Source organism: Erpetoichthys calabaricus, chromosome 5 (genome assembly GCF_900747795.2).
Source record: "Erpetoichthys calabaricus chromosome 5, fErpCal1.3, whole genome shotgun sequence".
NCBI classification, from domain to species: Eukaryota; Metazoa; Chordata; class Cladistia; order Polypteriformes; family Polypteridae; genus Erpetoichthys; species Erpetoichthys calabaricus.
The window spans coordinates 85,680,529-85,702,419 of record NC_041398.2 but is presented as its reverse complement, the minus strand read 5'-3'; the positions used below and the strand labels follow the sequence as shown (position 1 = coordinate 85,702,419).

Sequence of the window (21,891 nt, the reverse complement as noted above, 5' to 3'; positions counted from 1 at the left end):
AAAATATAGCAACTTTAGGTATTAATTTCAAATTGAAATATTATCTTATGAAAGTACCCCCAGTAAAAAGTACTGTACACATTTATGCTGAACTGTTGTAATGAAATATGTTAAATTTTAAAACTTTATAAATTAGTTACATTATCACTTAAAAAATCTGTAGATATTATTTATATAATTTGCTTTTATTCATTTAGTCATTTTAAAGTTTAGGGGATACATATTTCTCATACAATTTCAAAAGATTGCTATTTGTTTGACTGGCACTACAGTGTCTCAGTATGAGCGGACTGATGTCCTGTCCAGGTCTGTTTTCTAAAATGACCTCCCATAACCCTGTACTGGATTAAGGAAATAGATGAGTAGATGATTTTCATTTGGGATGCACCATGTAGATCAAGGTATGTATTAATGCAATTATAATATATGAATGACTTTGTAATGTAATAAGATTGTAAACCATCCTTATGTGAATCAAGTCCCATCCATCATTAATTCCTACCTCATGGCAGAACCTGTTGGGATAGTCTGTTGCTGCTTGTGGATTAAGTAGGCATGGGAATGTTATTTGACATGCTTGTAATGTATCATCTTTGTAGGTTGTCGTGACAAGAGAAATGTACATAATGATGCTATTTAGAAGTTTGTTTGAATTTGAAATTGTAGAGGTATAAATATTGAAATATAAACTATGGATTAATGTGTCCAAACTCTGGCATTTTCTGCTCAGGCTTTTGTATTCTACTGCTGTGTCAAGATCTCTGTGTGGTCTAAGTTTGAATAATTTATAAGAAAAATACTTGGAAATGTTATTTACAGAAATTGGAAAGAAACTGACACAGATAGGAAAAAGGTTTATAAATCTCCTGAAATTATTCATGTGATTTTTCATTTTATTTTTCAAGATTGTGACAAGCAGTTTTCTTAAATGATTGCCATTAAAGTGCGGTAATGCACTTTAAGAAGGGTTTTGAATATTTATCATGTCATGGAGCTTAAAACAATTTATTATACACTGTTACATATGCCACAATAAATTTGAAATGCAGTTTTTTTTTTAAAGAGCAGCCCTGATACTTAGTTTAATATGTGTCAACGGCACTGACGTACAATTTCAAGGTCAGTACAATGACAACAGATGTTCAGAAAAAAAAATTTTTTTATCCATCTATCGAGTCATTTCCTGAAATCATTGCTTTCAATTCAGTGTTGTGTGGGAGCCCAGAGTGTATATCAGCAATATTGTTCAGAACCCAGAAACCACTGCAGTGCCGTTTCTCAAATGAATGTAGTTTACACAATATTAATAGTAGTGTTACATTTTTTGTTACTTTTATTTAATTTAAACAATTTTGTTAATAAAGTTAAATACAACTCTTACAAATTACTGCTGCAGTTCCATCAACCCAAGTCTGGGAAGAAGAAAAAAGGCATATTACACACACTACTCCCCACACATACAGTATATTGATACAGTATATTGCCTCCCCTTTGCACAGGTTATGATTAGCAGCTAGACATTCTGGGAAGCCCCATCTGTAAGTTTGTACAGCTCCTTGCATAGGAGTCCACCAAGTGGAGCAATTTAAATTGGTTAGCAGTGCTACTGAGTGTGGAGCTGTCATGTGCTAGAAATAAACACTTGAATTTTCTTCACTTTGCTGACTTTCGTTCCTGTTTTCTTTTATTTTTTTGGAGACAAGTTTCATTGATGCGATTTTTAAATTAAGAGTTAACAACAGAGCAGGTAAATTGTTTACACTGTAAATGAACTGCGAAAGTAGTGTTTAAAATATCCTTTCCAGTGAGTCAGTGAGTATATATGCATGTCCAAATCATGAAACAGTACTGATGCTTCCCAACTTTGTATTAGAATTTATTTTGTTGATGAGAAATTGACAAAAGAGGATTTGTTTTTTTATTTTAAAGTCTTTTGATATAATGCATGTGTTACAAATCAGTAAGATGTATACTACCTTTTTAGGTGGATATGAAGTAATCACTCAAACTTACTTTGATTTCTAAAAGGTTAGCAATAGTGCAGCATTTTCATGTAATTGAGAACAAAATCAATAAATAACTGTAAAAGAATGTGTCCTTCTTCCTTGTAATGTAAATTCATTTCTTTGTAACTTTAAGTAAAGTAGGACTTCTTTTCCCATTTTATGGTAGGTAGTTTAAAACTCACTTCACATTGCGTAAGATAAAGCACAGTCCAAGTTGTGAAGTGTAATTTACACAATAGATAGTTGATAGTTCATTAAGCAGTAATACCTATCGGGTGTTACTCGAAATAGAGCCATTATAGGATTAGGGATTGTTGTTGTTTTAATAATCTCATTTTTTAAGATACCTGTGTCCCATTTTTGCATTTTCTGTTAATCTTTAGTTTTTTTTTTTTTACATTCCTGAAAATTTTTTATAATTGTAAATTGACGTCACCTCAGCATTCTCTTATTTTTTTTATCTTGTGGGCGCCACCATCTTCTGTTGTTTTTTATGGTCATGACTATCATTGCCCATCCATCCACCCTCTTCCGTTTATCTGAGATCGGGTCGTGGGGGCAACAGCTTGAGCAGAGATGCGCAGACTTCCCTCTCCCTGGCCACTTCTACTAGCTCTTCCGGGAGAATCCCGAGGCGTTCCCAGGCCAGCCGAGAGACATAGTCCCTCCAGCGTGTCTTGGGTCTTCCCCGGGCCCTCCTCCCGGTTAGACGTTCCTGGAACACCTCACCAGGAGGCGTCCAGGAGGTATCCTGATCACATGCCCAAGCCACCTCATCCGACTCCTCTTCATGTGGAGGAGCAGTGGCTCTACTCTTAGCTTCTCCCGGATGACTGAGCTTCTCACCCTATCTTTAAGGGAAAGCCCAGACACCCTGCGGAGGAAACTCATTTCAGCCGCTTGTATTCGCGATCTCGTTCTTTCGGTCACTACCCACAGCTCATGGCCATAGGTGAGGGTAGGAACGTAGATCAGCCGGTAAATTGAGAGCTTTGCCTTATGGTTCAGCTCCTTTTTCACCACGACAGACCGATGCAGAGCCTGCATCACTGCGGACGCCGCACCGATCCACCTGTCAGTCTCCCTCTCCATTCTTCCCTCACTCGTGAACAAGACCCCGAGATACTTGAAGTCCTCCACTTGGGGCAGGATCTTGCTCCCAACCCTTAGAGGGCACTCCACCCTTTTCTGTCTGAGGACTATGGTCTCGGATTTGGAGGTGCTGATTTCCATCCCAGTCGGTTCACACTCAGCTGCGAACTGATCCAGAGAGAGCTGAAGATCACGACCTGATGAAGCAAACAGGACAACATCATCTGCAAAAAGCAGTGACCCAATCCTGAGCCCACCAAACCGGACACCCTCAACACCCTGGCTGCACCTAGAAATTCTATCCATAAAAGTTATGAACAGAATCAGTAACAAAGGGCAGCCCTGGAGGAGTCCAACTCTCACCGGAAATAGGTTCGACTTACTGCCGGCAATGCGGACCAAGCTCTGACACTGGTTGTACAGGGATCGAACAGCCCTTATCAGGGGGTTCAGTACCCCATACTCCCCGAGCACCCCCCACAGGATTCCCCGATGAACACAGTCGAATGCCTTTTCCAAGTCCACAAAACACATGTAGACTGGTTGAGTAAACTGCCATGCGCCCTCCAGGATCCTGCCAAGGGTGTAGAGCTGGTCCACTGTTCCGCGACTAGGACGAAAACCACACTGTCCCTCCTGAATCTGAGGTTTGACTATCTGACGGACCCTCGTCTCCAGGACACCCGAATAGACTTTTCCAGGGAGACTGAGGAGTGTGATCCCTCTGTAGTTGGAACACACCCTCCGGTCCCCTTTCTTAAAGGGGGGGACGACCACCCAGTCTGCCAATCCAGAAGCACTGTCCCTGATGTCCATGCGATGTTGTAGAGGTGTGTCAACCAAGACAGTCCTACAACATCCAGGGCCTTGAGGAACTCAGCAGCGCACCATCCCCACTATATACAGTGTTGACACTGCACTGCTTCCCCCTCCTGAGACGCCGGATGGTGGACCAGAATCTCCTTGAAGCCATCTGGAAGTCGTTCTCATTGCCTCCCCAAACTCCTCCCACGCCCAAGTTTTTGCCTCGGCAACCACCGAAGCCACATTCCGCTTGGCCTGCAAGTACCTATTAGCTGCCTCCGGAGTCCCACAGGACAAAAAGGTCCTGTAGGACTTCTTCTTCAGCTTGACGGCATCCCTCACCGCCGGTGTCCACCAATGGGTTCGGGGATTGCTGCCACGACAGGCACCAACCACCTTATGGCCACAGCTCCAGTCAGCCGCCTCAACAATAGAGGCACAGAATATGACCCATTCGGACTCAATGTCCCCCACCTCCCTCGGGACGTGATCAAAGTTCTGCCAGAGGTGGGAGTTGAAGCTACTTCTGACAGGGGACTCTGCCAGACATTCCCAGCACACCCTCACAATATGTTTGGGCCTGTCAGGCCTGACCTCGCCCACCATCGAAGCCAACTCAACACCAGGTGGTGATCAGTTGACAGATCCGCCCCTCTCTTCATCTGAGTGTCCAAGACATGTGGCCGCAAGTCCGACGACATGACCACAAAGTCGATCTCCAAACTGAGGCCTAGGGTGTTCTGGTGCCAGGCGCACATATGGACACCCCTATACTTGAACATGGTGTTCGTTATGGACAATCAGTGACGAGCACAGAAGTCCAATAACAAAACACCACTTGGGTTCAAATCGTGGAGGGCCATTCCTCCCAATCATGCCCTTCCAGGTCTCACTGCCATTGCCCACATGAGCATTGAAGTCTCCCAGCAGAACGAGGGAGTCCCCAGAAGGTGTGCCCTCTAGCACCCCCTCCAGGGACTCCAAAAAGGGTGGGGACTCCAGACTGCTGTTCGGCGCTGTGAGGGATTGCCAGCCATATATTCCGGCCAACACCTCCAAGCCGCCGGATGGAGCCCTACCTGCAACATAGGGATGCCCCGAGTTCCAGCAGGGCATCATGGACTATGGAGTTTTAATACACAGCCCTGCTGGATAACGTCGGGGCCGCCAGGAGTCGCTGCAGGGAGGCTCACAGAGTGCTACGTGCCCTATAACCCGGAAATGCGTCATAAACACATGACCGGAAGGAACAACGTGCTTCCGGGGTGAAGAAGTGGAGTTTGTATATGACCTGGAAGTGTTCCTAGTCACGTGGACAGAGAGGGCGAAACACTTCCAGGTCAAGGACTATGGGAAATCCCAGACGTCGAGCTGAGCAGGGTGGAAGGGTGGCAACGCGTCTGGGAGAGGAGGATTGGTTATATAGTGTATTGATTATTGATTGTATGAGTAGTGTGGAGTGGAGGGTGTTTTGTGCACATTGTTATAAAATAAATAATAATTGCATTTTTACCCAGTGTTTGGAGTGGTACCTGAGGGTTCAAGAGGTCGATAGGGGCCTCAACTGCGACAGCGCATACACGCAAACAACAGTTAGGCTCCAATGAACAGGCTCCAAGTCGGGGGGCAATAAGTATGCCCACACCTGCTCACCGCCTCTCACCGGGGGCAACTCTAGAGTGGTAGAGAGTCCAGCCCCTCTCAAGGAGATTGGTTCCAGAGTCCACACTGTGCGTTATAGGTGAGCCCAACTATATCTAGCCGGAACTTCTCGACCTCGCACACTAGCTCAGGCTCCTTCCCCTTCAGAGAGTTGACATTCCATGTCCCAAGAGCCAGCTTCTATAGCCGAGGATCAGACTGCCAAGGTCCCCCCACCTTCGGCCACCACCCAACTCACACTGCACCCAACCTCCTTGGCCCCTCCTATAGGTGGTGAGCCCATGGGAAGGGGGACCCACGTTGCCTCTTCGAGCTGTGCCCGGCCGAGCCCCATTGGTGCAGGCCTGGCCGCCAAGCGCTCGCCATCGAGGCCCACCTCCAGGCCTGGCTCCAGAGGGGGGCCTCAGTGACCCGTGTCCAGGTGAGGGAAAACACTGTCCAAAGTTTTTATTTGTCATAGTAGGTTTTCTGAACCGCTCTTTGTCTTGTCCCCCACCTAGAACCAGTTTGCCCTGGGTGACCCTACCAGGGGCATAAAGCCCCCGACAACAGAGCTCCTGGGATCATTGGGACACGCAAACCCCTCCACCACGATAAGGTGGAGGCTTGAAGAGGAGACTATCAAAAATATCATTCCTCGTCAATTGACTGGATGTTGCCATGGCGAATTATGTCATTGCTTTTTCACTACTAGAGTAGAGTTTCAGAAAATGAAAAACATTTTTCTAATAACTTACTTAATATGTATGCAATTTTAAGACATAAATCAATATTAAGTAATATGCTCTGCTCAATGTGGACACTTTTGCTCCATTTACTGTGTGGATGTCTGATTGAATAACAGCTTGTGACCCGGCTGTTCCCATTTACTTCAGTTTAAGAACAAAAAACAAACGCACAAGAGTGGGAAGCAATGAAAATCCTGCCTCTCTTTGACTCTTTACAATGAATAAAATCTGGTCATGAAGAAGTTATGTCTCATTGGCTGCTCGGTCAAGGAGTATTGCCTCCTTCCAGCTGGTCACACTTTTATGGACCTGAGATCAGAAGGAGCAGATTCACTGTGAAAGAAAAGGAACACAACAGAGTTAGTGGTAGCACCCCCTCTCGGCCTGTGGTGGTATTAGATAACTGGAAAGAACCTCTGACGTGCATGTGTGACAACTGCAGTTATAAGCTGCTAAGAGAAATGTTTTGCTACATAATTACTAAATAAAGCTTTAACAAAGTAAGTGTCTGAGAGAAACAAAAGCATGCCAAAACTGTGAAAAAATAACCTTAACTTCACGAAAAAATCCTTTCATGCGAACAGTTCCCATTGGTAGCAAATATGCTGGCTTTGTAGAGTTAATCCTCCAGAGACATCTCTTGCATTTTTTTTTCTTTCACATTAATTCTAGTCTTGCCTTTTGTCACACTAGTCATTTGTTCTGCCTACAACCCCAATGCTAGTGTGTCACTTATAAGGCCAGAATTATATACTAGAGTATAAGCTGACCCGAATATAAGTCAAGGCACCTAATTTTACCTACAAAAACTGGAAAAACTTATTGACTCGATTATAAGCCTAGGGTGGGAAATGCAGCAGCTACTGGTAAGTTTCAATAATCAAAATAAATACCAATTAAATTACCGTACATTAATTGAGGCATCAGTAGGTTAAATGTTTTTGAGTATTTATTTCAAAGAAAAACAGTAAACTAGCTCTTTAAGTGGAGAAGAGGGTCAACAAAAACAATATTGTATCTCTCTTGCGCGCATGTGTCTCTCTCTCGCTCGCTGCACAGGGAATGCACAGGGAGAGACTGAACATGTGCGGAAATCATTGACGCGCACAAACCGAAAGGGAAACTGGCTTGTTCGTATACCGAGTGTGTGGTCGTGAACAGATGCAAAAGTTTGGTGAACTTATTGGTCGTAACCCGATTTGTACGTGTTCAGAGACGTTCGTGAACCATACACTCCAGCTTTCTGTCGGGTTGGCGGGGGCAGCGGGACCTGACTCGAATATAAGCCGAGGGTGACATTTTTCAGCACATTTTGGGTGCTGAAAAACTCGGCTTATATTCGAGTATATTCGAGTACTTCAAAATGGAACAACAGAGTATAACTTTAATTGGTGGAAATTGTTAGTATTATTCCCCAACAACAGCTTCCTACTATTTGTCGAAAGAGGATTTTATAAAGGTATGTAGATCTATTGTCAATGTGGTCAGTAATACATCTTGACTCCTCAAACTTTTACTCAGAGTATTAGTCTAAGGAAACTTATGTACAGTAAGTAGTTTTTCATATGTGGTAACAATGTATATCCTAGGAAGGCACCATTCTTCATCCATGATCATTCATTGATTTGCTTTTGCAGCACAGGCTCAAAAATAATTGCTTCTACTGCATAGTCATTCATAAATGTAGACTCCTAAAATCTTTAGTCACGGTACAAAAAAGGGGTGAGCCAATACTGCATCTGAGTAAAACTTTTTGGATGTATTTGAACATTTTTCTCAACTATGACATGATTTCCAGCTGAATTAGAATGTTTTTGTAAATCGTAGTATATAATTTTTTCGTTTTATGCTTAGTGTGAACTGTGAGGCACCTTTCACATATAGTACCCTGAATAAGAAGCTCAACAGTAAACAAAAAGGGAGGGGTCAACATAAGCAAAATGCAAAAGTCTAAAAAGACAAAATACTATTTTGTGTACAGTAATCCCTCCTCCATCGCGGGGGTTGCGTTCCAGAGCCACCCGCGAAATAACAAAATCCGCGAAGTAGAAACCATATGTTTATATGGTTATTTTTATATTGTCATGCTTGGGTCACAGATTTGCGCAGAAACACAGGAGGTTGTAGAGAGACAGGAACATTATTCAAACACTGCAAACAAACATTTGTCTCTTTTTCAAAAGTTTAAACTGTGCTCCATGACAAGACAGAGATGACAGTTCTGTCTCACAATTAAAAGAATGCAAACATATCTTCCTCTTCAAAGGAGTGCATGTCAGGAGCACAGAATGTCACATAGATAGAGAAAACAATCTCTAGCAAACAAATCAATAGGGCTGTTTGGCTTTTAAGTATGCGAAGCACCGCAGCACAAAGCTGTTGAAGGCGGCAGCTCACACCCCCTCCGTCAGGAGCAGGGAGAGAGAGAGAGAGAGAGATAGAGAGAGACAGAGAAAAACAAACATGCAAAAATCAATACGTGCCCTTCGAGCTTTTAAGTATGCGAAGCACCGTGCAGCATGTCGCTTCACTAAGCAGCTGCACAGAAGGTAGCAACGTGAAGATAATCTTTCAGCATTTTTAGACGAGCGTCCGTATCGTCTAGGTGTGCGAACAGCCCCCCTGCTCACACCCCCTATGTCAGGATCAGAGAAAGCGCAAGAGAGAGAAAGAGAAAAGTAAGCTGGGTAGCTTCTCAGCCATCTGCCAATAGCGTCCCTTGTATGAAATCAACTGGGCAAACCAACTGAGGAAGCATGTACCAGAAATTAAAAGACCCATTGTCCCCAGAAATTCGCGAACCAGCAAAAAATCCGCGATATATATTTAAATATGCTTACATATAAAATCCGCGATAGAGTGAAGCCACGAAAGGCGAAGCGCGATATAGCAAGGGATCACTGTACACCTACACTATATGGATATTAATCCTGGTATGTTTTGTGGATCATCACTTTGCCCATCTCCTAAGAACCATATCAAAACCACTTCCTTCTCATCTCCTATTTATCTGGAGGGGTTCCAGGCCACAAGACTGCTCAGCCCCCTCTAGGCATTCTACCTAACATAAATTATCTCAATCAGTCCTCATGGATGGACTAATGAATACAACGCCAAACAGAGTGTACTAATCAAATTGAACTGATTTAATTTTTGTCTAAATTAAAGAGTATACATTGGTGAAATATCAGTTTATTAGTTAATTCAAATGGTACACACTTGGCACCAAGTAGACAACTTAATTTGACATAATAACCTTAAATTACTGTAAACTCTAATTACTTCCTTGGGCATTACTAAGTTTTATGACACATATGTTTTACTCTATTAAATTCCAGTGTTCAAACCAGATATTTAAAAGTGAGTAAGCTTCAGTTACTACAAACTGCTAAATAAGACAACTGTCAAGATAACTTTTCAAACAGCCTAAATAGCTAACAACATGCATTTTAAATTAAATCAAATTAAGGCAGCTATTTAATGACTAAAATATTCCAGGAATCATTTCATGAGTAATACAGTATATAAAGTTTGAAAATATTTTAATTTTTTTTTTAATAAACCAGAAATGTTGCATAGGGATTTTTTTATGCTGACTCAATAGCATCACCCCCACTTTTGACTAAAAAAAATCAATTCTGTGAATGTAATGTTGCATCTCATGCCAAGACTTGCTCAATTGGATTGAGATGTGTGGACTGGTCTGGCTGTTGAGGTAAAATGAAGTCACTGTCATGTTTAAGGAGTAAGCTTGAGACAATACGTACATTGTATGGAGCATTTTCCTGCAGGAAGTATCTATTTGAAAAAGCATAGACTGTGACCATAAAGAGATGCATATGGTCAGGAAAGTGTTTAGTTACTCTGTGGCATTCAAATAATGCTTATTTGGCATTAAGAGGCATAACAGACAGTAAACCAAGATTACATTACAACCCTCAACCTATATGAGTTGACACAAGGCAGAATGAATTCATAGATTAATGCTTTTACAGTAGACCCCTGCGAAGTTGCGGTTCAGAGTTCGCAGCCTCAGTCATTCGCGGATTTTTCGTTAGAACCTATCTAATAATTGTTAGCGGAAACCGCAAATATCCTCTGCAATTTTTATGGCTTTTTTCATGGCAATACTGTACTGTAGAGAGAACAGGAAGCAACTGCAGAGGAAACGCGCTTGGGATGGTGAAAGTAGCCAATAGAATTTGAAACTGCCACTCCCAGCAGTCCCTGTAGTAGCTCTGATTGGTCTTTTGCTGAGGGTGCTGGGGCTGTTGGGGTCAAAGGATGTCAGCGTGGCTTTTAAAAAGGGGGCCGGTGACCAAAAGCAAAAAAAAAATGTTTTTGTAATTTGTGTTCCTGTCTCTCTGCCTGCCTTCTGTTGGGTTACCTGTACTTATTCGTTTTGTCCTGGATTGTTTTGTGTTTGCCGTCTGCATTGTCTGCCGTCTGCCTGTGTACACGAGGACTGTAAGTGGATTCATGGCCATCCTGCAAAGAAAGAAGCACTCCTGAACCCGTCTTCACCATTTCAGGAACTAGCGGTAGGACTATTTTTACATTCCCATTCAACATGCGGATCTCTGGACTATCTATTTTCATCATTACATTTCATCTGTTGCCGTTTTTCATGAACGTTTTTCATGATTTACTGTGTGTGTTTTGTTGGTGCTTTGTTGTATTTAATGTGTAATCGCTGAAAGGGGAACAGGGGTGGTATCGTTGTTTTCATTTATTTCATTTGTTTTCATTACATTCTTTATTTGCCGTTTGATTACTGGTTTGCTTTGTTTTTGTCTTTGTTTGTGAGTGCATGCGGGTCGGGCCAAGGCTGGGTGCGTCCCTGGAATCTCCACCATAAAAATAAATAAATCACCGTCTTCTCGACAGTGTGAATCTTAGCGGCACCAGACTGCTACAGCGTTATTCATTTCTCCTTGCTGCTGATTTGGCTGTGATGCATCCCCAGCTGAGTTTTCTTGTGTTTTCCTCTTAACCCTTAAACCGCCACAACTGGCTATAGTCATTTCCCAGTGCCATTTGTGAGCACGCAGGAGCTGATCAGTCAGGGCCATACATTTGTTGAGCTGCCAGCTCATGACCACTGCCAGCCCCTTGTGAGCAAGGGGCTGAACGCACCCCTAGAAGAAACGGACGCTCCTCAAAAAAACCCTTTTAAAAAACGCTGATAGACTACTTTCACATTGCTCCCTTACTTGCTGGGCTTACTTGTGGCTTCTCTGTCGCATGATATGCTTCACGCACGGCGCAATGCTACGCATACTTAAAAGCACAAACAGCACCTGTCCTTTTTGGCTGATTGCTTTGTTTCTCTCTCCTTCCCCAGACATTCTCTGCTGTTGTTGGGGGTCCCGCTCCCGTTGTGCTCCCCTATGATGTTTGTCTATTCTTTAATTGAGAAGTAACTGCATACTGAGCTTGTTTTACTTCTGAAAGAGACATGTTTGATTGAAGTGTTTGAATTAAGTTCCTCTCTACAGTCTCCTGTGTTTCTGTGCAATTCTGTAACCCAAGCGTGACACCCTGCAGCTTTACTATCTCTGGGATTGAGCCGCTGCACTAGACTAGCCTGCCAGCATCAGTGTTTACCTCTGTGTGCTTGCGTGCTGCCAGTTCAAGCGCAGTTGGCTCGGTAATTTACTTAATTTCATCCATGGCATCAGTTGCACCTTGTACATATTGTTCCAGTAGTTTTTTAAATAGTTTTTACAGTTCATTAGCAGTGTGTAAAATAATCAGTGTTGCAGTAATTGTGATGCTCTTTGCATGAAAAAAAATGTGTTCTGTTAAAATTTAACTTTTTCTTTGTGAATTGTGATGTCTACTTAAAGTGCAGCAAAAAAGTATTTGGCGTCCAGGGATGCATTAACCCCCAAGTATGTGTCAATTTAAGCCCCAAGATGCTGCTGAAATGCCCTGCACCTTCTAAGGTTTCTGGCAATTATTTTGGTTTAGGAAAAACGGTGATTAATGCTTGATGAAACCTTTGAGGTAGAATTTGATTGTCTCTAGCTTCTGTAAATGTTGCCAATAAGAGGGGAGCTAGCTGAGTGGAGAATTTCTTATAAAATTCTATAGGGTAGCCATCAGGGCCTGCTGATTTCCCGCCTTGAAGTGACTTTATAACATCTAGTAATTCTGATAGGGTCAGAGGTTTATCCAGTTCCTCAGCACTAAAAGTTTCTATTTGTGGTATCTGTAATGTATCCAGAAATGCATTAGATTGTGTGTTGTCTTCTTTAAACTCAGTAGAATATAAGGATTTATAGTAGTCTCTAAATGTGTGCATTATATTTTTATGGTCAATGATTTCATCTCCATTAGTGTTGGTGATTACTGGGATTGCATTGCGAACTTCTTGCTTGTGGATTTGTTGAGCTATAAGCTTATTAGCTTTCTGTCCGTGTTCGTAGTAATGATGTCTTGATTTATAAATAAGTTGTTCAGTTTCTTTAGTTGTCAAGATGTTGAGTTCTGTATGCAGAGCCTGCCATTTCCTATGAAGAGCCTCACTTGGACGCCTGGCTTGTTCTTTATCTATTCTAGTAATTTAACTTCTTAGCTCTGACACTTTCTTGGTTTCTAATTTATTTCTGTGGGAAAGATATGAAGAAATCTGTCCTCTTAAGAAGGCCTTTAGAGTTTCTGAGGGTGTGTTTGTCTCTAGGAAGAAGCCAATTTGTTTGGATATACAGTAAATTCTGTACAGTTCTCGTTTGTTAATAGAAGTGGGTTAAGGCGCCATCTGTGAGGTGAGTGTGGGGGGCATAATGATTTTAGCTCCAAAACTAGAGGTGCATGATCGGAGATAACAATTGTGTCGTATTTACAAGATTTAATTGCAGGCAAGAAATTATTATCTATAAAGAAATAATCAATTCTTGAGTAGCTATGATGCACTGGTGAGTAGAACAAATATGTTCTTGAGTTTGGGTTTAGAAACCTCCAGGGGTCTGATAAGTTGTGGTTGGTTACAAACTGTGTAATTGTCTTTGCAGTGTTAGATGTCGTCCCAACTGTGGCAGGAGTCCTATCTAAGAGTGGATTTAAAACACAATTAAAGTCCCCATCCATTATAAGTTTATGAGTGTTCACATTGGGAATGGATGCAAATAGATTTTGCATGAATTCCTTATCATTGACATTGGGTGCATAAACATTTATCAAAATCATTTTTAATGGTTGTGGCCATATTGTTGTTAACAATGGCAGTCCATTTTCCTACCTCATTACAACCAGAAGTGTAACATGTGATGTCACAGTGCGAACTGTAATTAAGATGGTAGCATGCTTTTCCTGGCATTTAAGCTTCAGGATTTTGCACAAGATTTTGCAATGCATTCAGTTTTCTAAAAATCAGATTAGGGAGTTAGGACATTTTTCTTGACTTTAATTTTTGGCTTTAGACCTCAGCCATTCCAGACCTCCCTACTCTCTCTTGTCATGGTCTTCTTGTTACTGTAGCAGAACAGATGCCCTTCTGCAAACCATTGTTGTAAAAAAAAAGTTACTTGAGTATTTTTGGCTGCTCTGTTAGTTTGGATGAGTCTGTTAATATATTCTTTTCTCATTAACAATGTGTATTCTCACAGGGACTACAATATAAGTTGATTTTTCCCCATATTTGTAAAATGACAATGTGCATGAAAGAAAGACAACTTCATTTGTGTAGCTAAAACCATCATGTCTGCTAGTAACAATCACATAATGTTCAAAAATGCTTAAATCAAGTGCCTTGCCTTTCCTGATGTTTGGTTGAACAATATTTAAACCTCTTGATCTTGTCTTCATGGTTTATATATGGAGTCTCAGTCTTGTTCTTAACTGTTTAAATTTGCTTTAATAAGCACATGCACTTAATAAAGTGATCACTAAGCATAAATTACATTTTAAATCAACATTCAAGACATTTATGTCAAATGAATTATAAAATGGATATTTCTGCCTTAAACTGTTTATTTACAGTGAAATCTGCCTAATGTAGTTGTATAATTGCAATATATCCCTTTTTTATTGTAAGCTGAGCCCAGAGAAGTGAAGAGTGTTGTGGTACTGAAGGTCAGCAGGCACAATACAATTGTACAAAAGCTAGTGGACCAGTCACCTCAATGGGTAGACAGGAGCTACTAGACTTTATGTAGGCTCTGAAATTAAAGGTGCTTGATTTTTTAGACCTTGTTTCTGTTGTGCTCAAAGGATAAGAAGAGAAGGAATAGATAGCCCAAATGGGCTGGTAATTAAAGACACAAAATCTTTCGGCAAAGCCAAAACAACAGCTGAAAGATACATTTGAAGTGGAATGCTAAAATTTTCAATAACCAGAATTCAATAAGAAACACCCACAAAGCTCTTTCATTTGATCTTTAATAACAGATGCTAAACTAACTGTCATGCCAGTATTTAAAGCATTGCATCTGTAACATCAGACAGTGTTCAAAACCACACTCCAGACAAATGGCAATGGTGTTCTGACAATGGGACACATACAATGGCAACACTAATAAACAAAACAAAGTGTCACAGTACTGTGAAAATAAAAATGAAATAAAAAATACTTTACACAGCTAGAAATATTTCTTGAGATCAAAATCCACTGAATGAATATATATATATATATATATATATATATATAATATGCATTTCAAGGAAAATTTATTACATCTATAAAAAAATGTTAATAGTGGAAGACTCATAACAGTTTCTGTTAATGTGGCCAGTTGTATTCATTAGGTCAGTTAAGGGATGACTTCTGAGCACCTCCTACAGTGCACAACTGATAACCTCTCTTTGTTGAAGTGATGAGAATTAGGTACAACATGCATTACTGCTTTTGAAATTTATGTGATTAGCTCTTCCATATTTACAGCACTCCACTGGCAAGTTGGGGGGCACTGCAACCTCTCCTCTGTGCATGAGTTCATAAGCACAAGGCAAATAGCATTTATTCATTTTTCTTTCCCTACCTGTGCTGTTCCTAAACATACTTCAAAATACTTATTTTGCAAGATATCGTGCATTTTTACTGAACAGGGGGTTGTTTGTTTTTTTATTATTTATATTTTATTATTCATATATTACCAGTAACAGCGTACTACATAATAATGTGCAGTGAATACAGTTGACTTGACCATACTCACCACCTGTACACATCCGCCGCATAGCCACCCTGCTGCCTGCTGCCGAGAGTTGATTCTACAATAAAATAAAATAAAAATAAGAGTAATAAATCCTAAACTTTATATAAAACTGTAGTGCAGAGTTTCAGCGTAGTATACAGTATGTCTACTAAATTTCAGGCTACAGGCCATTTGATTTTTGACCTTGACCTTGACCCTTGACCTTACTGTGTTGACCTTTGACCTCGGAGGTCAATCATCACCCTGAAAACGGACAGTAGAGGTCACGTAGTATATGTGTACCAAATTTCATGTCATTAGGTGAAATGGTTTGCGAGCTACAGGTGATGTAAAATCCTGGACAGACAAACGAACAGCCACGGTAGCATATTATATATAAAGATTATATCTAGGTCTGTTAAAGTTGAAATCAATATGTCACTATGCTTGAAATGATTGAAATGGAAGTAAATAATGAAAGAACTTTTGAATTCAACTTCTTGCTCTTGTAGTTCTTTTTATTTCTCTGTGTGTTCAGTACACAGTTTTCTGTTATATTTTACAAGGCTCAGCTTGTAATTCTTTTATAATGAGTAAATGTTTGAACATGAAATTAGTTACAGAAACTAATCAATATCAAGAAAATTATTTCTCAATATATTACTTGCCTTGGGGCATTTTGTGTGCACTACACGTTAAAGCGTCAGCACAGGTATTAAACTTTAACCTATGACACTGCGAGTTCATCCTGCAACTCACTGTTTGATTTTTAGTAAGTAATTTAGTTTGCAAAAGGCTTCTTCTACATACTGTTACTGTAATAACAATAACATTTTCCAATAAACCAAGGTATTTTATAATATTTCTGCTTTAATTCACCAGCCATTGATATTTTATAAAACATTAAAATGTTCATTTGTTAGAGATGTACACACTGTCACGTATTTTGATCCTGGGTTTCTGCAATTATGCAAATTACCAGCTTGTAAAGTTGACTTGATGGTGGAATTTCTTCCATTGAATAAAGAATACGGTTATTATCATCAAATCACTCTACAATTCTCATCTCTCTTCCTTCTGGTGTAAATAATTAAATTGGCCATTATGTGCTTAAGAAATCACATGTTTAAGTGGATGATCAAATGTGTGGTGCTCCATGAGGAAACGTTCTGAAATGCAGATTGACACTGCTGAACCTGCAGATTACAAAAATATAGTTCTCTCAACAAGAAAATATTCCTCAAATCTGCATAAATATATAGTAAATCACATTTTGTGCTGACATTATGAACTAGTTACATTTGTGGGATGGATTCCGCCATGCAAAAGAAAAGCACAGTAGTTTTTAAAAACTATTAATATTCATTTTTTTCTGAGCATTAATCAACAAAGCTAATTCTTAATATAATTATTTTAGTCAGATGTGGATGTTTAGAGAATAGTTATTGTGATATTTCTCTTTTATGTGATCACATTACCCTTAGATCACTCACTAACTTCACATCTGGTGAGCAGCACAAAGCCAATTCCGCAAACTCTCCTGGGACAGATTGGGATTTGAGCCCCATGACTCACTAGTGGCTGTTGTCTGTTGACTCGCTTGTGACCCTGTACTTTAGTTTGAATGTTGTTGTTCTTTGCTGATTTTAATTACATTTTTAAGCCCGTGCCCAAAAGATCAACATGACAAAAGGCTGACATAGTTTTCTGCTGTGCCAGTAAATTCATGAAGCATACGTGTAACTCCAGTCAATCAGAAAAACAAGTCCATGGTATCTCCTTTCAGGATCTTGGTCCTTTTGATATTAACCCTTTGTCCCTTTCTTGTTGTTATAAAAATCTTTCCAGAAATCCAAACTTCATTTGGTGTGTAATTGATCACTTTTGTTGATATTCTAATCTTTGTGCTAAAAATAAAAACTTATAAAGAAATATAGCAACACACTCACCATTCCTGCTGACAACTCCATTGTCTCTTTTCAATGCACACCTTAATATTGCAGTAAATGCTTCCTTTAATAAGCATTTTGCATTTTCAGAAAACCTAAAAATAGATATCATGAGTCATTATAATCTCAGATGATCTTTAACTTGTAATAAATGGATGTCAAGTTTTGAGTATTGAAATGGTAATTTTATGAAATATGTGAATGGAAATTGAGTATTAAGAAAACACAAGTTAGTGTGTCATCTACAGTATATGTGAGTCTGAAGCTGGAAATGATTTCTGAATCATCAATATTAATCCCAGGGTACATATAAATGGTACTATTTTTATGTATTTAATCATCAATTTTAGCTATGTGGCAGCACTTCATTACATTTGTTGGTAAGCTAAAAGAGCTGAAAAGATCATATGCATTGTTTGCTTCCTAATTATTGCTTATTAATGCTCTGCTGTGTGCTTTTTAGTATTTTGGCAATAAGTTTAATAACATTACGGCAATAATTAGATTAGGAGTATTATTGTGATTTAGAAATAAGTTTAACTGTTTAAAGTTTTTACAGTAAAAAAATAACTGAGTTTATGTGCAAGAAGCTTAATCCACACTAACTGCATGAAACATTTGTTGCTTATTTTTAGACATTTAGGGATTTAGGTTGAAGTATCTACACATATTGTAACAACAATAAACATATTACTGTATATATATGTACATTTGCAGACGTTAAAGCTGTGAAGAAACGTTTCATCGGCATACGAATGATTACTATGACCCCTGTGTAAGTAGCCATCTCTTTTGCAAAATATTATTATTCTCTTTAAGACTTAAGTGGTTTCTCATCAGTATGTAAACGTTTATTAGATTTAATTATCCCTGTACAGTATTTACTCTGTCAAGATTTATAAATTCCTGTCCTTGATCACTGACATTTACTTTATACATACTATAAAAACAAGCCTGGTTTGTTGATTCCTACTATTATGTTACAGTTGGATTTTGAAGCCCCTAGTGAGTTGTACATGTGTGTCAAAACATTCCAAATCAAAAACTGAATCTATTCTATTTTGCAGTTGGATAGCCTCAAAGCAAGATCCCTCCCCAAGATATCCTTGTTTATCTTAGAAATGGGTTTCCCATTCTGTTCAGCTCAGACTAACTTGTTTGGAGTTCTATAGTAGGCCAGTATTTGAATTCTCAACAGTAGCGTTCCAAAGATGGCTTCTGTGGAAATTGGCACTAATTTTAAGGAAATGGAGATATAGTCAAAAATAATTTAGTGTTGTTTAATTGACTTTTACCAGATCTGTACAGCATGGTTTGTTCTTCCAAATCAAACTATGGTTGTGTTAAAAGGGTAGAACACAGTATATATACAGTACTGTACCACATCCACTATATAGGCCAATAGACGTGTTTAGAGAATTTCACATTAAATTAACTGTATTTGATTAAATATTCTAAAAACTGAAAATATTTTCATTCTTAGTCAGAAGAGAGTATGGCACCATCTAGTAAATGGAAGATGATTTGGAGTAAATTGTATATTATGTTTAAAGATGCCTTTTTACTCAGTAAATAGCTTTATATAAAACCAGGTGCAGAAAAGTATACCATATAATATTTTATTGGATATTTTTAAAAAAGCTACAGAAATGTATGAATCAAGCTCTCCTGAGTAGCCTTTTCCTTTTGAAACATGTTGTTAGATTCACATGTATATTTATAATGAGTAGTGGCACCTAATTCAAAAGAATAATATTGCTTCAATCATATAAATATTCTATTGCACTCAATGACAGTCAACTCATATTTGATGGAATACTTTAAGAAAGAAGTATCCCATCATGTAAAGCTGTTGAATTTACAGTTATTAGTGAATTTTTTCTTTCTTTACTCATATTATTCTCTTTTTACAGATAAATTAACCATTGATGGTTGTAATTGTAAGATGTAATAGCTGCAAAGATTATGCACACATATACATGAATGTACAGTATATGTTAGTTCTTGTTTCTGATTAGGAGATGTTTAGCTTTCTTACTTGATCTTTCCATTTTAACTTTCTAAACTTAACTTCTTCTTTACACATTGTCCATATTTGTATTATATAGGGTGGCCCAGATCTAACTATGCAACGTTTAATGCAATGCAATAATTGCATAATTAGATCTGGACCACCCTGTATATACAGGTGCTGGTCATAAAATTAGAATATCATGACAAAGTTGATTTATTTCAGTAATTCCATTCAAAAAGTGAAACTTGTATATTAGATTCATTCATTACACACAGACTGATGTATTTCAAATGTTTATTTCTTTTAATGTTGATGATTATAACTGACAACTAATGAAAGTCCCAAATTCAGTATCTCGGAAAATTAGAATATTGTGAAAAGGTTCAATATTGAAGACACCTGGTGCCACACTCTAATCAGCTAATTAACTCAAAACACCTGCAAAAGCCTTTAAATGGTCTCTCAGTCGAGTTCTGTAGGCTACACAGTCATGGGGAAGACTGCTGACTTGACAGTTGTCCAAAAGACGACCATTGACACCTTGCACAAGGAGGGCAAGACACAAAAGGTCATTGCTAAAGAGGCTGGCTGTTCACAGAGCTCTGTGTCCAAGCACATTAATAGAGAGGCGAAGGGAAGGACAAGATGTGGTAGAAAAAAGTGTACAAGCAATAGGGATAACCGCACCCTGGAGAGGATTGTGAAACAAAACCCATTCAATAATGTGGGGGAGATTCACAAAGAGTGGACTGCAGCTGGAGTCAGTGCTTCAAGAACCACCACGCACAGACGTATGCAAGACATGGGTTTCAGCTGTCGCATTCCTTGTGTCAAGCCACTCTTGAACAAGAGACAGCGTCAGAAGCGTCTCGCCTTTGGACTGCTGCTGAGTGGTCCAAAGTTATGTTCTCTGATGAAAGTATATTTTGCATTTCATTTGGAAATCAAGGTCCCAGAGTCTAGAGGAAGAGAGGAGAGGCACAGAATCCACGTTGCGTGAGGTCCAGTGTAAAGTTTCCACAGTCAGTGATGGTTTGGGGTGCCATGTCATCTGCTGGTGTTGGTCCATTGTGTTTTCTGAGGTCCAAGGTCAACGCAGCCGTCTACCAGGAAGTTTTAGAGCACTTCATGCTTCCTGCTGCTGACGAACTTTATGGAGATGCAGATTTCATTTTCCAACAGGACCTGGCACCTGCACACAGTGCCAAAGCTACCAGTACCTGGTTTAAGGACCATGGTATCCCTGTTCTTGATTGGCCAGCAAACTCGCCTGACCTTAACCCCATAGAAAATCTATGGGGTATTGTGAAGAGGAAGGTGCAATATGCCAGACCCAACAATTCAGAAGAGCTGAAGGCCACTATCAGAGCAACATGGGCTCTCATAACACCTGACCAGTGCCACAGACTGATCGACTCCATGCCACGCCACATTGCTGCAGTAATCCAGGCCAAAGGAGCCCCAACTAAATATTGAGTGCTGTACATGCTCATACTTTTCATGTTCATACCTTTCAGTTGGCCAACATTTCTAAAAATCCTTTTTTTGCATTGGTCTTAATTGATATTCTAATTTTCCGAGATACTGAATTTGGGACTTTCATTAGTTGTCAGTTATAATCATCAACATTAAAAGAAATAAACATTTGAAATACATCAGTCTGTGTGTAATGAATGAATCTCATATACAAGTTTCACTTTTTGAATGGAATTACTGAAATAAATCAACTTTGTTATGATATTCTAATTTTATGACCAGCACCTGTAGAGCTAAGCACTGCACAGTTACTCTTGACATTCTCATCCCCTGTCAGCAATTAATTTTTGATTTAGCATTATTTTAGCATGGATTTTGAATTCTGCATTTAGTATTTCAGTGACACAATTGACCTTCTGTGGACATTGCACCTAAGTATTTGAAGCTTGTTTCAACCTCTGACTTTCCTATATTATATTAAGATAAGAATCAATTCTTTTGAGACATTAATTATGTTAGTCTTTTTCACGTTCGCCTTTAATTATTCACACATTCTAAACTGTAGTATTCTCTTATTTAATCAACTTACAAAAAGCATGTTGATAGATAGATAGATAGATAGATAGATAGATAGATAGATAGATAGATAGATAGATAGATAGATAGATAGATAGATAGATAGATAGATAGATAGATATGCCTTTTAAAAAAAAAATCTCAATACTTCTAGTCCATGTACGTTAAAAATCCATCCTCCATAGTGAAAACAGTGTCAGTCCAATACATTATGGAGGTAGCATATTCATAATAAGAACCATTTGGTTTAGTGATAAATTTGAACAGAAACACAAATTAAATAGTGAATCAACTGAACATGTATACAGAATACAAAGCATCTAAGCATGGTGAGACTCCTTTAGCATGGAAGCCTTGTCTTAGTACCCAAACTTACAAAGTTAGCCCAGTTTCTGTCTTACTCTTGCCAATAAAGTGTTCAAAAACGTATTTGATAAAAACCACGGGTAG

The 21,891-nt window shown here is 39.3% G+C and overlaps 1 protein-coding gene across 3 annotated transcripts in view; it reads left to right on the top strand.

Annotated features, from left to right (window-relative positions):
• htra3a (HtrA serine peptidase 3a) overlaps window positions 1-21,891 on the top strand; it is a 72,034-nt gene that overhangs the window by 33,329 nt on the left and 16,814 nt on the right. For 2 of the 3 annotated variants that reach the window (XM_051928667.1, XM_051928668.1), the window contains exon 7: window positions 18,093-18,150. The exons of the other annotated variant lie outside the window; for it this stretch is intronic. In XM_051928667.1, the coding sequence (XP_051784627.1) occupies window positions 18,093-18,150 (58 nt within the window). The remainder of the gene's footprint in view (window positions 1-18,092; window positions 18,151-21,891) is intronic. 3 annotated transcript variants of the gene reach the window in all.